Here is a 16750-nt window from a genome sequence, read left to right as displayed (position 1 = left end):
ATTTCAAGGTCTATAATATGGTGACAAAGGCAACAGTTTTCTCACCTAAAGAATCAAAATTGGTGACTGTGATTAGCCACTTTTAATAGATAGAAAATTTAGTGATTATATTGCTACCTTCTAGAAAATGGAACTCTTGGGCTTTGTCATTAGTATAGTTTACAAATTCTCCTAATTGTCTCTCTGTACTCCTTCCCTCCATCAGTCTGTCCAGCAAATCCTCCTGCCCTTCCATGGTTAATTAAAGGTTTGTGTCTTCTCAAACAGGTGAAAATAAATTGACTATTTCTGAATCCAGTATTAGTGACCGGCTTGTCACATTAGAGTCCTGGACTGATGATCCTGATTATCTCAAACGTCAAGTTGGTTTCTGTGCCCAGTGGAGTTTAGACAATCTCTGTAAGTAGGAGTTGTCCTGTATTAAAATGCCTGTTTTCATTTCCAAATCCACTTCTGAAATAGGATCACTGGTCTTCATTTGTGACAGTGTGAGTTTTTCCATATAAAGTCCTCTGCTGGTAGGTTGGGTATATTCTAGCGGTAACGAATCCTAGGAACTCTTCAGACAATTAGATGGAAGGAATGCTTCTAACTGCAGTGCTCTCCTATTCAGACATTGTTATTGATCTCCTGTTTCCTGCTGCATTCAGACCACCAATCAGATGCTATTGTGTAATCCAACTCTTCCCAACACAGACTCTTTTCACTGTTTTACAAGCAGTTCCCAGTCATTCCTATCTCTGGGCCTGTTCCTCTCACTTGGAATTCCCTCTCTTCACTCTTCTCCCTATCCCAGCATTGCTCTTCAAAACTCAAATTGTATCTATACCTCGAGAGTTGCTCCAAGCTATTCTTTTTCTCTTCCAAGGGCTGCAGGAACTAAAACTAGACTACTGCACTGTCCTCACTTCCCCTGCCCCATAGTTAGCACAACCCCCCTGCTCCTACCACAACATTATGGGGAATTGCTCAGTGCATAGCCTGTGTAGTGCCAGTTAAAGAATAATTCTGAAAAAGTACCAATTGGATTTTGCTGCATGCAAAAGAATGACTATAAGGAACAGAAATATAAACCTACCTATGCTACCTTTACTAGCATTTGCTTAATTAATCTTCATACGGCCATGCAGCCCCAAAGCTAAGGTTATGTCTACCGATTCTGCCATTTTTGAGCACCTCCACTTACTAACAAGAGTGGCAGCCAGCGATGACAACAGTTTTTCCACAATAGCCTGTCTTAGAAATGTGCCCACTTCTTCTTTTGCAGTTTTAAAAGAGGGTAGGCAGCTGACCTATGAGAAAGTGGACTTGAATAGCATTAAGGCCATGCTGAATAGCAACGATGTCAGCGAGTACCTGAAGATCTCGCCTCATGGCTTAGAGGTAAAGTTTCCATAGATGGACCATTCTAGGGAGAAAATCTTGTTTTCATTTTCATGCCCTGATTCTGAACGAAAGCAATCTTTGCAAAATAGATGGAAGTTTACTACATAGTCAGAGAGTGGTTAGAGGTAGCAGTGGTAGGAGAGAGTATCTTGAGGTATTATATACTCTTTCCTATCTCACATGGTCCTATACATACAGTGAGTGCTATAATGTTTATTGACTTATTTAAATGTCTGACTTTAATGTCTTCTATTTTATGCAATTAAAGGTAAAAAAAATAGTATTTCTAAAAGAGGCCCTTTCTTTTTTAATCTATGTATAACCAGTTATACAGCACTTTACCTTCTCCCTGCATGTTGGAAATGTTGCTGATTTGAGGGGTGAAGGTTAATGAAAGAGCCGCTTATATACAGCCGCTTTAGGCACTAGACATGTCAAGATTAAAGAACTGTTTGAAGAATGGGTGCAGACAGCCCTTTGATCTTACATCTTACCAAATGCTTTATGTAGTTTTCTGCTTTAGCTTATTTTTAGGTACTCCATCTTATACCCTTCAATATCCTTTCCCTCATCTCCCTCCCTAACAAGTACAGGTTAAGGCAGTGTTTATGCATTTGTAAAAGATTCTACTATGAGAGCAAAACTCTGTAAGTAATTAAAAATGAAGCCAGTAGCCTTCACTAATTCTTCGTTGGAGGTCTTCCAGTCCTTTCAATCTGGAACTCCGTGGAAACAAACTGTAAAATAGCATCCTTCCTTCAGTTTTGTATTTTTTGTCACTGAGGATGCACAGAGAAGGAGACAATAGTCCAGCAGGAGCTGTAATGAGAAAGGATAGATTCCACCTTCTGAGAAGTCTGTTATCTCTGGTGGTCTTCAGGCATTGATGGTGGGCTGCCATGCCCTTTGATTTTGCCAGGCTCGCTGCGATGCCTCTTCTTTTGAAAGTGTGCGTTGCACCTTTTGTGTGGATGCTGGAGTGTGGTACTATGAAGTTACCGTGGTCACCTCTGGCGTCATGCAGATCGGCTGGGCCACACGGGACAGCAAGTTCCTCAACCACGTGAGTACTGTGGAGACCTGGGCAGATGCAGGCAGCAGCGGGTGATTTTGGCAAATGAGTGGTGCATACTCATTTTTCAGGTAGGTTTACCCAATAATCATTCTTTGTGCTGAACAACATGGTGCCAGATCTGCAACATCAGGTTTATAAACTGATTCAGAAATAGGAAAACACAAGTGAACCTCACCTATTTTTTTCCCCCTCAAGTTTTAAGTTCATGTTAATTTTCCACCCAAAGGTTACATGCATTCTTTTTCTTTTTTTGGCTCTGCTACGGCCCCAGCCACATCTTTGGCTCAGTTTTTATATTGTTACCAGTGATGGTTTTTACCTTGCATATAAGCTTTAGGAACTTTTTAGGAATTCTGTTCCTTTCATGAGATCCTAAATGTTGGTTTGACTCCTCTCACTTTACCTTTATCTTGTAATTAGTAGACATATTTGTTTTCAATATTTAGTATTTATCTTTTGTTACAGAAAGCTATCAGATATAAGGGGAGATTAAATCCACTAGAGGAAACAGAGTTGGGCCACTTCTACTTGAGTGCGAGAGGTTAGGATTCTTCCCTTTCCTTCAGATGTTCATTTCTTGCCACTTTATACCCTTCTAATGTCTAACTCAATTAGCTTTCTTCTCATAGTCATAGTATAAGCTGTTTGGAATTAATCCAGTTTTGATCAGGAACATTTTGTAGCCATATAATTTTTACCCTTTGAGCTGGGAAAATACCCTTATTTTTGTCATTAATCTAAATAATGACCTCTTAATCTGGACTACCCTGGTGATCCAGTGGTTAAGAATACACCTGCCAGTGCAGGGGACATGGATTTGATCCCTGGTCCCAGAGGATTCTACATGCCATGGGGCAGCTAAGCCTGAGTGCCACAACTATTGAGCCTGTGCTCTTAGAGCCCAAGAACCGCAACTGAACCCACATCCTACAACTACTGAATCCCGCGTGCCCTAGAGCCCATGCTCTGCAACAAGAGAAGCCACCACAATGAGAAGCCTGCTCACCGCAGCTAGAGAAAGCCCTTGCTCAGCAACAAAGACCCAGCACAGCCAAAAACAATAAATAAAGAAAAATAAATAATAGCCTCTTCAGTTCAGTTCAGTCACTCAGTCGTGTCCGACTCTTTGCGACCCCATGAATCACAGCACGCCAGGTCTCCCTGTCCATCACCAACTCCCGGAGTTCACTCAAACTCATGTCCATCAAGTCGGTGATGCCATCCAGCCATCTCATTCTCTGTCGTCCCCTTCTCCTCCCGCCCCCAATCCTTCCCAGCATCAGAGTCTTTTCCAGTGAGTCAACTCGTCGCATGAGGTGGCCAAAGTATTGCAGTTTCATCTTTAGCATCAGTCCTTCCAATGAACACCCAGGATTGATCTCCTCTAGAATGGACTGGTTGGATCTCCTTGCAGTCCAAGGGACTCTCAAGAGTCTTCTCCAGCACCACAGTTCAAAAGCATCAATCCTTCAGCAATCAGCTTTCTTCACAGTCCAACTCTCACATCCATACATGACCACTGGAAAAACATAGCCTTGACTAGACAGACCTTTGTTGGCAAAGTAATGTCTCTGCTTTTTAATATCTAGGTTGGTCATAACTTTCCTTCCAAGGAGTAAGCGTCTTTTAATTTCATGGCTGCAATCAGCATCCGCAGTGATAGCCTCTTAGCCTCCAATTAAAAATAAATAAATAATATAGCCTCCATCCCATATGTAAGGTCTTAAGATGGGTTTTAAAGTGATCCAACAAAGTCAAACTAAACTTTGCCTGCCATAAGGATAGTTTCTAAGGCGCCCTTTCAGCAAGGCTGTATAGCATCCTGGAATTGTTCATGGCATTTTACTAAACTGCTCACTGGAAAGAGACAAATTAGAGGAAGAGGGCCCATGGAAAGGGCAGGTCTGGATTTTTGTCCAGGATGGAAAAGTGGACCCCAAACTGCCATTGCTTTTGTTGGGAACCTTCCCTTTGTAGGGCCTTCTAGTTGACTAGGCCTTAATTAAAACCTGGAAGAATGAGGCTTTTTTTTGTGGCACCACATAGTCAAAAATAAGTGGGTCTGGAGAACAATGCCAGTTAGTCTTCTCGTGCCCAACCTGGGCACTGATTTAAAGAAAGCAGTATCAATTACACAGACAGTCTGCTCCAGATGATGTCCTTAAGATGATTTCTTTAGGACTTAAAAAAATCTTAATTTCCAGAGCACTTCATTTTAAAGCCTATCATCTGATTCCACAACAGTTTTTACTGTTATAATTTCCATTTCACAGGCGAGAAAGCTGAGACTAAGAATGGGACAAAAAGAAACTAGGACTTGAATTCATTCCTCTTCCTATTCTTCAATAATTGTGTTCTTTGCATTTGAAAATGGGGATAATCTCAGAGAATTAGCTAGTTGTCTCATTTGGAAGTAAAAATTTGTCCCAAGACTAGAAGAAATATGGACTTCTCTTGGGAGAAAGCTTTGTAAATTGTGTATTTCCTAATATGGCAGCACACTGCAGGTCTGAGAGTAGTGTGTATGAGACTGAAGGTTGCAGATTTTCTTTTTAATGGCTAAAGCTGGATCATTTTATCTCGTGGATGAAACTAATTTCTGCCATATAGTTGCAAAAACTTTGGTTTCTCAAGAAACTTAGAATACTATTTTCTTATCCCTCCAGATTACTTAATTTCTTTCCTTAAAAAATAAAACATTTTTCCCTGACTTAAGTACTGGTTGGTTAGAAATTGATGAAGTCTGATACATCTTTCCCCAAATACAACATTTTCATATTGTTACTATACTTAAAACTTTGCTTCCTATGGACATTGTTCTGGTGATTCTGAATCTTTTTGCCTGTACAGACACGGTGTGGCTTTGTGGAATTAGTCTTTCCTAGGACACACCTTGGAGAAGGCAATGGCAAGCCACTCCAGTACTCTTGCCTAGAAAATCCCATGGATGGAGGAGCCTGGTAGGCTGCAGTCCGTGGGGTCGCTAAGGGTCGGACATGACCGAGCGACTTCACTTTCACTTTTCACTTTCACACATTGGAGAAGGAAATGGCAACCCACTCCAGTGTTCTTGCTTGGAGAATCCCAGGGACGGGGGAGCCTGGTGGGCTGCCATCTATGGGGTCAAACAGAGTCGGACACGACTAAAGTGACTTAGCAACAGCAGCAGCAGGACACACCCAGTTTCTGAAAATTTGAAGTCTATTCATGGTGCCTCTTATTTTAACTCTTTCTGATTGGGCTTTGCTGTTGAAAAGATGATCAGGTGTTAGGCTTGGAGACAGATCATTAATCTGAGAAGCTAAAGGGTAGGTCTTGTTCAGGTCACCTACAGAATAGTTATCTTGTTTATCATTACGGATTTTTTTTTTTTTTACTTGTTCGGGCTTTAAAAGGGATAGCAAGGTGTTCTTTCTGTTAATAATAGACTGGTGAATAGTCTGCTGAGAATTTACACAGGTTCATTTAACCTTTGAGTAGTCTGAACAGTGCATTTGGATCAACTAATTCTCACTTTGGAGAACAAACATCCGAATTCAGTATTTTGTGGTCCAAGCAGTCAAGCAATGTGTTGGAGCCCTTGTTCCAGTCTGTCTTCTGATTGCATTATCACACAGAATAAGCAGACCATCCTCAGGATCTGAAGTCTTACTTGGATCTGGCCAACATTTTCAGTGGCCTTCTCCACTAGAACCTTTTACCATTGAGCCTTAAAGATAGCAGTTTTCTGGTCTGCATGTTTCCTCTATTTGTTCTATTTTTTTTCTTATAACTGCTCAAAATAACTTCTTAAGATCTCACCCACCCTTTTATGTTAACAATAAAGTAATTATTAAACAATTAAAAGGCAATAAGTAATCAAAGAAGTTGCCAAGAACCTATATAATGTTCAGATACCTGTTTGCTAATTACCCACAATAGCCTTTCTGTTGTACCCAGGTTTAACATCTCTGAGCAAGGGGGTGTTTTGAAGTGTACTACAGGCAAAAAAGGTATTTGCCCACACCAGCCTTGGAATCAGAAAATCCCAAGGTCCAAACTTGACTTTTCTAGTAACGTGTTCTTGGACAAGTTGGTTGAGCTCTCTGCGACTTTATTTCTTCTTAAAATGGAACACAATACTCCCAGCCTCAAGGCGGTTTGTGAGAATTAAATAAACTAACAGATGTGAAACTTAGGAAATATTTGTTGGTGAGGTCATACTCTCTTCTGACTCCATGTCAAAATTTTGGTACCTTCTAAGAACCGTAATAGGCTCCCTCCCTTCATCTAGAAAGCTTAGCGTTCCAGCCACCAGCTTAATGGTTATAAAAGACACACTTACTTTTCCCAGAACACAGCAGGCAGAGCCCCACTAATCTCTGGGCCCTATCTCCCTCCAGGAAGGCTATGGCATCGGGGACGATGAATACTCCTGTGCATATGATGGCTGCCGGCAGCTGATTTGGTACAACGCCAGAAGTAAGCCACACCTACACCCCTGCTGGAAAGAAGGTACTCATTCCTCTCCATCATGAATTTATCAACTAGGTTAAGATGTCTGGTTCTGACAAGGCATTCATTATGTTAGGCTTTAAAATGTTTTGGATGACTCTGAGGGATGGGATGGGGAGGGAGGTTCAGGATGGGGAACACATGTACACCCATGACTGATTTATGTCCAATGTATGGCAGAAACCACTACAATATTGTAAAGTAATTAGCCTCCAATTAAAATTAATTAATTAATTAATTTAGAAAAAATGTTTTGATGGAAAAGATTAAGTATGGGAAGGGATATTAACATTTGTATCCCCTACCATGGGTGTGAACAGTACTCTCCTGATACCTCTGATGGAGCCTTTCCTTCAGCAAAACATTTCAGACTATAAAATTCTTAATTTAGTGGGGAAATTATTAATTAAGATTAATTTATATGAATTAAGATTCATATGATTCTTCAGATTAATATGAATTCCACTTTCCTCTCTGGGTATATGTCTTAGAGCAGCTGTGGAGATATTAAGGACACTGAAATTGTAATGCCAATAAAATGAGATTTTCTTCAGAGCATTGGCACTATTCAGTGCACACATTCTGGGCCCTTCTAGATGCAACTTTTCAGGCTGACTTGAGCACTCTTGGCCTCAAAAACATCTGCCCAGCCTCAGCTCTCCAGACATCAGGCTCGGGACACTGCAGGGGTAGAGGCTACCAGGACTCTCAGTCAAAGCGCAAGGATTTTAGCAAGAATACATCTTATCAACAGCCTCATCTTTTTTGCCCCCTTCAGTCCATATTCCATCTGGTTTGCTGTATCCAAGGCCTTATACCCATGAAAACATTTATTAATGAAAAATTCAAACCAGCATAGTTAGAACCACACAGCTGATTTGTCCAACACTTAGACCAAGGGATTTAAGATAAGTCTTTTTACCCCCAACTGAATACAATGAAACAGGGCTTTTCTGCCTTACACCACAGCACCAAGGGTGGTATTCTCAGGGGGCCTCCTGGTGTGCCCCACCTTGTTCTGAAGACATAGAGTCATATGGTATCAGATGGAACCTCTGGAAAAATTTTTTTTCTTTTTTGGCCACGCAGTCTTGTAGGAGGGATCTTAGTTGTCTAACTAGTGATTGAACCCTTGCCTTTGGCACTGGAAATACAGAGTTCTAACCACTGGACCACCAGGGAATTCCCTCTCAGAATTTTAAATCTCACCAGAGAAGCAAAGTTCATGATTTTGATCTTACCATGTTTTACTGGTCCAAAAATGCACATTGCCCCCACGTTTCACAACTTTGAAATTGGGATGCATCTTATAATTGATGACTTTTCATAGATTAATTGGCAGCATTTTCCTCTCCAAACATTGATGTAAAGGGGTCAGAACAGTTGCAGAAGAAGCAGGATGAATATGTTGAGTATAGGGCTACAAAAACAGACTGAATACAATGATATTAAAACCCTTGAGGCAGCAGAATCTTCCCGTCCTAACAGTGTTCCACTTCATCCTTTAGGAGACACGGTAGGATTTCTGTTAGACTTGAATGAAAAGCAAATGATCTTCTTTTTAAATGGTAACCAGCTGCCTCCTGAGAAGCAAGTCTTTTCATCTACTGTGTAAGTATCTTCTTTCAGTCAAAAATTCAATTAGATGTGTAGAATGTCCTTTTCTCTAGGAAAAAAAGACTGTCCATTTATATAGTCAGTTGTGTGAGAAATCACTGTACTTCAGGTAATTGGGGACTCATTTGATCATACCTGGAACTGTCCCACAGTTTGATATAGGAAGATAAGAGCAGGATATTCTCTGGTTTATAGTCCCATCTAGGTTAGTAAACAGAATGCCACCCTTCTTTCTGCTGGGGTACGACTTATTCTGACTTATCTCTTATTCCAACTTATTTCTAAAGACCACTTTGAGTATGACCTTCACTTTGTCTTTATGAATTCTCTTGATCTCTACTCATTTTTATCTGCAGATCTGGATTTTTTGCTGCAGCTAGTTTCATGTCATATCAACAATGTGAGTTCAATTTTGGAGCAAAACCATTCAAATATCCACCGTCTTTGAAATTTAGCACTTTTAATGACTACGCCTTCCTCACAGCTGAAGAGAAAATCATTTTGCCAAGGTAAGGAATCAGCAGTGTTGGCCTGTGCGCCCTTAAGGGTGTCTATAACGTAACATTGTAATCCTAGCTCCAGTTCTGGCTTAAAAAACAGGTCTGTAACAAGCCCTTCTGGGCTGTACTTCACCTTGGACTCAGTGTCCCAAGGCTTGAGAGTGGCTCAGCAGTTTCCAGATGAACCAGAAAATGTCATAGAGTGATGACAGCCCTGCCTGCTGCAACAGAGCCTCCGTAATATCCCAAGAACCAAAGGGCCATTTATTTCCCAGCTCAGAGATCTGAGATTCATTCTGAGAGCCCCTATTCATCTTGTCTTAGCACCTGACAGGGATTCTGAACTTTAAATTCCTCCTGGTGAAAGTGTGAAGTAACACCTGTCTTATCTGCCATACCCCATCACTTTGTTATGTAGCCTGTCTTTCTTGGATGCGGCCCTTAAACAGGTCTATCTTCTCACCTACACCCTGAAAGTTCCAACTGATCCGTCTAAGAGTTCCCCTGGAGGCTGACCTTAGTTAAAACTGCTTCAGCATTTAGTTAACCACCCCTACAGAATTAAACTTTCCAAAAGTCAGATGGCAATAGGCACCAACTGTCAGAAAGTCATCTTTTATGGGCGGTTTCTGTGTACTCTCTCAGTACCCTAAGATCTTGGTGCCCAAAGTGCAGTCTGCCTTGGATAAGAACAGAGTTACCAGCTGGGCAGTCCTGTGCTGCATTGGAATTTTGTTTTCTGTGACAGTGACACCAAGACAGAAGTTGTCAGAGACTAACTGGCCTCTTTAATGCCAGAGTTTCCTGTTTTACTCATAGGAATAGTATTCTTTTCTGACTTCAGGGTAGGAGATCAGGGCCCTATTTCTACTTGGCATTTTGTAAATTGTTCCATATTGTAAATCCTACTTCTTCTTCCATTCATTCTTTTTCTTCTTAAACTTTTTATTATGGAAAACTTCAAATACACATGAAAGAAAAAAGAATAGCACAGTAAAGCACTATATATATATATATATATATATACCCACCTCTCAGCTACAAAAGTCATCCACTCACAGCCACCTGCTTCTCTTACAGTTTTCTCTGTTAATAGCTCCATTGTCGATTCTGTTTCCCTGGCTGTAGTTCTAGAGGATCCTTGACAAGGCAGAGTATGACTTTCTGCCATTTCTATGACGGATTGCTCAGCAAATCCCATGGGCTATACTTTCAGAATATATCCCAGGCAACAACTTCTGGTCCCGCTTCCTGTTCCCGTCATGGCTAAAACCTCCAGTTTCCCACCTGGGTTGTTCCTGCCCTCAAACTAGTCTCCCTGTTCCCACCTTAACCCCTTCAGTCTGTTCAGCACGGCCTGCAGAATGATTGTTACAACAGAAATCAGATCATGCACTTCTCAGCTCAGTAGACTCTAGTGGCTTCCTCTTTCACTTAAGGTAAAAGCTTGAATCTCAGCAGACGCTGTAGGATTTGTCCCCTCCTCTCCTCCACTACTTCTTAGACCTCTTGCACTCTCCCTTGTGCTCCTGCTACTTCAGCCATCCTGGCCTCCTTGCTCCTCCTGAAACAGACCAGGTCTGCTACTGTAGCCCCAAAGTCTTTGCACTAGAAAGTTCTGCTCTCACAACTCTTCCTGCTACTAGAATAGTCTGACATGTGTTTTCCAGTACCACTGAGCAGTGAACTTGATTCTGATACTGTCTACCTGGAGATAGCTTCAGACCCCCCTGGAGAAGGGTTCAGTCCTGCAGGACTGCCCTTTCCTCCCACTTTAGATGCCAGTCACAAGTCCAGGTCATGACCAACTCGCTGTAACTGGACGCTCCCATGCCCTCTGCCTTTGGTTTGATTAATTTGCTAGAGCTCCCACCACAGAACTCAGGAAAGCAGTTTACTTCTGTGTGTGTGTTATACTTTACCAGCTGAGCCGCCAGGTAAGATGAGAATGACCAGCCTCCTTCATTCTCTGTTTTAGAAAATCATTGTAAGATTGAAATGAGATGTCTCATGTGAAAACTTTACTGAATAGAGCTTAGGGAATACATGGTAGACTTCCATGTACAGAGCATTTTCAAGGCATTTCATATGCATCACTGCTCACTGTCCCCATTTATTTGTTGATAAAATGAACTTCCAACTGTGTTTTCTACTCAGGCACAGGCGTCTTGCTCTGTTGAAGCAAGTGAGTATCCGGGAAAACTGCTGCTCCCTGTGTTGCGATGAGGTAGCAGACACGCAACTGAAGCCATGTGGACACAGGTCAGAGGGTTTGTTTGCTTATTTCCTCTTGTGTACATTATATTAGACAAAGTGCCACCTGTTCTTGAATTGCTTTTACAGTGTTACTATTCCCTAGCTGTTCATAAAGGTTCGTAATATCCAAAGTGGGCTGAAGCTTTCAGAGTTTGCCAAGTAGTACCTGACTGTCTTCCAGAAAGTACCTGCAATAGAAGAAGCTGCTTGATATGGAAGACCCATGTTTTTGTTTTGTTTTCCTTTGTTTACTCAGTACTTTATTTTTAACACATTTTTCATTCCAAAACGTAAAAGACTTAATGCTAATTACAGGTCTCTTAGGAAATCCCTGTTAGTTTTAGAGCCTTCTCATGTACTTATTCTTTACCCTCCTCAGCACTGAGAGGGCAGCACCACCCTACCATCTAACCATTCTGCAGTTGTAGGAAATGAGGACAGCCTGGATCCTGTAGAATAGTGTCTCATCAGCAAGAGTAGTAAGTAAAACAGTCCCTTAAAAAGGCCTCGCAACTAAGGTTAGAAGGAGAAAGAGGAGCTGGGCAGAGTGCTGACCTTGGCCTGGCCCAGGCATGTGTGCTGATTATATACGTTCAGTACCTATCCCGGTGTTCCAGACCAGCTCCCTGTAATTCAGCCCATCCCATACGCTGCCTTGCTCTTATTCTTCACATAGCTTTAGCTACCAGGTCTCCTTGTATCAACTCTGTAGCCCAGAATTCCTAAGGATCTGGGCTTATTCTTCTTTGAGTGCTCTGGCCCTTATTGGTGGTTTGACACACAGTCAGTGCTCATGAAAGAGGGCTGAAATCTAAAAACTTAGAATCAGGTATCTTAAGTATGACCAGTCTCCACACTAGATACATCCAGAACAAAGTTGGAAGAGGAAATTAAAAGAATTATAAAAAAGTCTAGCTCCACTTTCAGCAACAACAGTTTCATTGAGTAGAGGTTAAGAAAGGAAATCTGGCTAAACTGAATGACATGAGCCACCCCCTAGAATAGATACTGAAAATCTAAACATTCCTACTATTAACACCATGAAAGAAATTGAGATGATTTTCCCCCTTTGCCTTCCTCTCTAAAAGCCCAGATGGTTTCACAAGTAAGTTCTTTCAAACTTTGAGGGAATGGATGGATTCTGTATAAACTTCTCAGACCACAGAGAAAATAGCAAAGTCACAATCTTTTTACAAAGCCCGCATGTTAAATCATTCTAAAAGCTGATGAAACACAAAAATGAATGAATGAATATAAACCTAAAAATCCTAAATTATCAGCAACTAGTACCCAGCAACACAACCAAGAGGGGTTTATTTCAGGAATGCAAGGTTAGTGCAACATAGGAATCAATGTAATTTCTCAGATGTATTTAATCAAATGTAATTTCTCAAATAGGCCAAGGGACAGTGGAGCAGATAATTAACACTTTCTGCAAAAATGCTAAAAATTCAATATCCATCTCGAATGAATGACTACTACAAAACAGAAATGGATATAGGAAATAAAAGTATAAATTAAGTATGGATGGATACTTCCTTTACAATATAAGAAAACATATATATCTCAAACATGAGCATCTTTTTAAGGGGGACACACTGGAAGCCTTCCAAGAGATGCTAGGGACCAGACAAGGATGCGTGCTGTCAACACATAGCATCGAAGACCCAGTGTAGCCAAAAATAAATAAATTTTTTAAAATAAAAAAAAAAAACAAAAACAGGGTGAGAAAGAATATGAGTAAAATGCCACCTTTAGGAAAAAAAAAAGTTAATAGTTTTGTCCCAGTATATGAAAAGAATGACACAGTAATGGAACAGAAACCCCAAAGTAGAACTACTTATAAAGAAAAATATAAAGACATTATGTCAAATCTGTGGTGAAAGATAGACTGTTCAACAAATGATAATGGGACAGATAGCTAAGTGTCAGGAGAAAAAAAATAGCTTTGTATTTCTATCTACAGATACACATCTCTATGCATAGGCTGTATATATCCAGACTTTCTAGAAGAATGCACATGAACTTTTAACTTATTCCGCAGAATAGGAAGATTGAAGGTCAGAAGTGGAAGAGAGACTTACTGTTTATATATTTACTTAATATTTCAGCCATGTGTGATTATTACCCTTTCAGTTAACATGCTCCATTGAGTCAGCACATCGTCAGTCTGACTTTTTGAAGCACTGACCTAACTGCTATCTGTGTCTTTCTCCTCAGTGATCTGTGCATGGATTGTGCCTTGCAACTGGAGACCTGCCCATTGTGTCGGAAAGAAATAGTGACTAGAGTCAGACAAATTTCTCATATCTCATGACACACGTGAAGAGGCCTCATGGACTTATTTCTACTCAATTCCAGCCATTGTTGAAAAAACAAAGAAAAAAATCTCTAATCAGTTGTATGCACATTGAAACGTATAGCCATGGCCAGATTTTATGCTAAAAAAATGATAGTTTATCAAAGACAAAATTCTCCTAGAATCTAACCCAACCTGCCAGCCCTGAGAAATTCCTTTTAAGGCCAAGGAAAGCTGAATGCCAGTAACTAGGCCTGTGGTAATTCCATGAAAAGCAATAGGAGACAATGCCCTCCTGAGTGCTGAAACCACACTGGATTTCTCCAGGTTGGCTTCATTTGATTGTGTAACAGGATGTTTTGTCTCATATTCTAAAGTTTTTATTTTGGGCAAAAGTCATTATGGAGAAGTAAATGACAGTGTTTCTGGGTTAAGCATAACTTCCCATTGGTCAGAGAGCCACTGGTATCTTAAGCATGGATACTGCACTGCAAGACTTGAAGCTGTAAAACTAGAATCCCACAGGTCAATACTACAAGCAACATGGAGGGCCTGAAAGAAGGTGCACAGACTGCAGACAAAAAAACAAAACCCAATTTTTGATATTTCAGTGATCCCAAAGAACATTCTAGTTTGTTTTTTTTTTAACTGCAGAAGATTGGTGGTATTTTCACATTCATGATGTTTCTATCCAATTTCAGTACCCACATTTTGTGAGGAAAAATGTTTTAACAATGCAGGAGGAATTCTTAATTGCAATGTTAGACTGGAGAAAATTTGGTATTTAGGGTATTTTTAAGGTACCATCAAATCAGGTCTTTTTGGTTTTTGTTTAAAATAATTTTTTAAAATCAGTATTGTTTTTGGAAGTAATATACTTTGAAACTCTTGAACTAACAGTCTCAAAAACTCTTAGAGGACAGTCTGAGAGCACGTATTCCTATTGTTTAAAATAAATACATGTTTTTGAATAGTAAATTCAGTCATGGATTGTTGACTATGTCTTCATCAAAAGTGTTATTCCCTCTCAGGGTCTCTGGTGAAGACCTTCAAGAGTTTGGTTTTTTCTCCCAGAAAATTGGAAGGTAGAATTGTAAATTCATAGAACTTATTTTATAATGGTGTACCTCAGCAGCTGCCTTTCAATTTATGCCAAGTCCTTACTGAGTTTATACTTGAATAGTAAATATGTCTTCTCAGTTTTACAATGTCTTAAATTCAATGCACATTTTTTTCTTCCTTCCCCACCCTTTCTTGTTTGTAGTTCATTAAATCATCCTATTACAGAGCTGATTTCCTTCCTGGCTGTACTTGTTGGGGTGCTGGATTTTTTTCCATGTCTTTAGTCTTCCATAAATTCAAATATATATATAAATATATATATATGTTCTCTTCTTTAGCTTGTGGTAAATACAATAATTTACATTGAATAAATAAAACATCTGTTGCCTTTTTTGACTTAAGATTTCAAAGCTTTCATTGGTGCCTGCTGCTAAAGTTCCAAGATATTATATTCAGGTTTATCCTTTCCAGGTTAAGATAGAATCAAGTATTAGAATTCAGAAGCAAGGTTAATCACTTATTCATACAGCAGATCTTTATTGGACACCTAATGTATCTCGGGCACTGCAACTATATGGTATACAAAAACAGATCTGTTTGTGGAGCTGATGTCTGGTAGTGGAGGGAAAACTGTTTTTCCTTATTGTAATAAATTGTTGAGTGCTTCGAAAAAGAACAAGGAGTACCTAATTTAGATGAGGGGAAGGATAGAAACCTCACTGAAGGAGTAACATTAATAAGAAAAAAAAGGAGGAAGTAGGACCTAGGGATATAGCCAGGCAGAGACTGAAGATATTGAGCCAGTTTCTGGTCTCAGGTGGTTGAGTGACTGGCAGCTTCCACTTCCTGTCTCTTGAAATATTTGTTCTTGGACCTAGACACCATGGTGTGGGAAAACCCAAATATCCATGAGAAGACCTACATGGAGAGGAACTGAGACAGCTCCATATCCCTCAGGTCTTCTGTTCAATATCCACAACTAAGCTGTTCCAGCCAATAATAATTTGAGTAAGCTTCTTGGAAGAGGTTTCTCTAGCCCCATTCCAGCTACCCCCAACTGATGCCAAGTAGAACAGAAATAAACTGTCCCTAACAAATCCTGTCCACATTACAGATTACTGAGCAAAGTAATTTTTTTTTTTTTTTCAGCCAGGAAGTTTTGGGTGGTTAGTAACAGCATTTAGATAACCAGAATAGATGGAATCAAGTTTCCTTCTCTGCTCTGATCCTATGTATTAACTCGGTCTGGTTATTTACCAAACCTTTCTGAATGCCTGCCTTCTACTTGGTACTAAACAGAGATAGTACCTCTGAGAACTGATCTCACCCTAGATAAAACTGTGTCATGTTAAGGAGTTTAGTTCCACACCCCACTGATAGCTATTTTACGTTCATTTAAAGATATCTGTCCCTCAGACTGGCCATCTGACCCACAGATCAAACATGAACCATATCTAAAATGTACCACATTTGGCCAAAAAATGCAACTGAAAAGACATTATGCCTAGTGATCCAATCAGAGAACAGGTCTAGGGTACCCTTTTGTAAAATTGGGCAGTTTCGGAGGGGGCTTATCCTGGAGCAAAGTCACCTGATTGCGTTGCTCAAAGTGGTTCTGTGTCAACGTTAATCTTGCCTAGTTACCCAAGAAACGAGTTACTGCCGAATAATCTTTGATGTGAATGTTTATGATTTAAGTTACAAGACATCCACTTCTTGCGGTGGGGACTGCTTTGGTAGCTGTCTCTTGGTGGTTCCACGAGAGGGAGCAACTGTCTCGAAAATCAAATGTCTGCACTATCTGGCTCAAAAGCTAAGGGATAGACTCTGAAAAGATTTTCGATTTACAGTGCTCTGAATGACTTAATCTTCTTAAATCTTGTAATTCATTCCCAAGTAGCAAGTGGGGAAATCGAGGCTCTCTGGGCTTCCATTCCTTCCTCTTCACATTGGGTACGTATTGGCTTTAATCGCCCGACAGCGTGAGTATACATGAGCGAGCCCCTGACCTGCTGGATGCGGCCCAGTTTCCTCTCGCTACCCTCCATCCCTTTGCCTCAC

General features: G+C 40.4%; 1 protein-coding gene across 1 annotated transcript in view; it reads left to right on the top strand.

Annotated features, from left to right (window-relative positions):
* RSPRY1 (ring finger and SPRY domain containing 1) overlaps positions 1 to 16695 on the top strand; it is a 37806-nt gene extending 21111 nt beyond the window's left edge. Inside the window, exons 8-15 of the mRNA XM_055412694.2 lie at positions 268 to 399; positions 1268 to 1383; positions 2306 to 2449; positions 6844 to 6955; positions 8464 to 8566; positions 8929 to 9081; positions 11230 to 11334; positions 13549 to 16695. Coding sequence (XP_055268669.1) covers positions 268 to 399; positions 1268 to 1383; positions 2306 to 2449; positions 6844 to 6955; positions 8464 to 8566; positions 8929 to 9081; positions 11230 to 11334; positions 13549 to 13645 — 962 coding nt within the window. The 3' untranslated portion in view covers positions 13646 to 16695. The remainder of the gene's footprint in view (positions 1 to 267; positions 400 to 1267; positions 1384 to 2305; positions 2450 to 6843; positions 6956 to 8463; positions 8567 to 8928; positions 9082 to 11229; positions 11335 to 13548) is intronic.
* The last annotated feature ends 55 nt before the right edge of the window (positions 16696 to 16750 follow it).

This window comes from Moschus berezovskii, chromosome 22 (assembly GCF_049115385.1).
Source record: "Moschus berezovskii isolate FMDL1 chromosome 22, NW_MosBer_1.0, whole genome shotgun sequence".
Classification (NCBI taxonomy): domain Eukaryota; kingdom Metazoa; phylum Chordata; class Mammalia; order Artiodactyla; family Moschidae; genus Moschus; species Moschus berezovskii.
The sequence above is the reverse complement of the archived record's forward strand: the minus strand, read 5'-3'. Positions and strand labels throughout refer to the sequence as shown.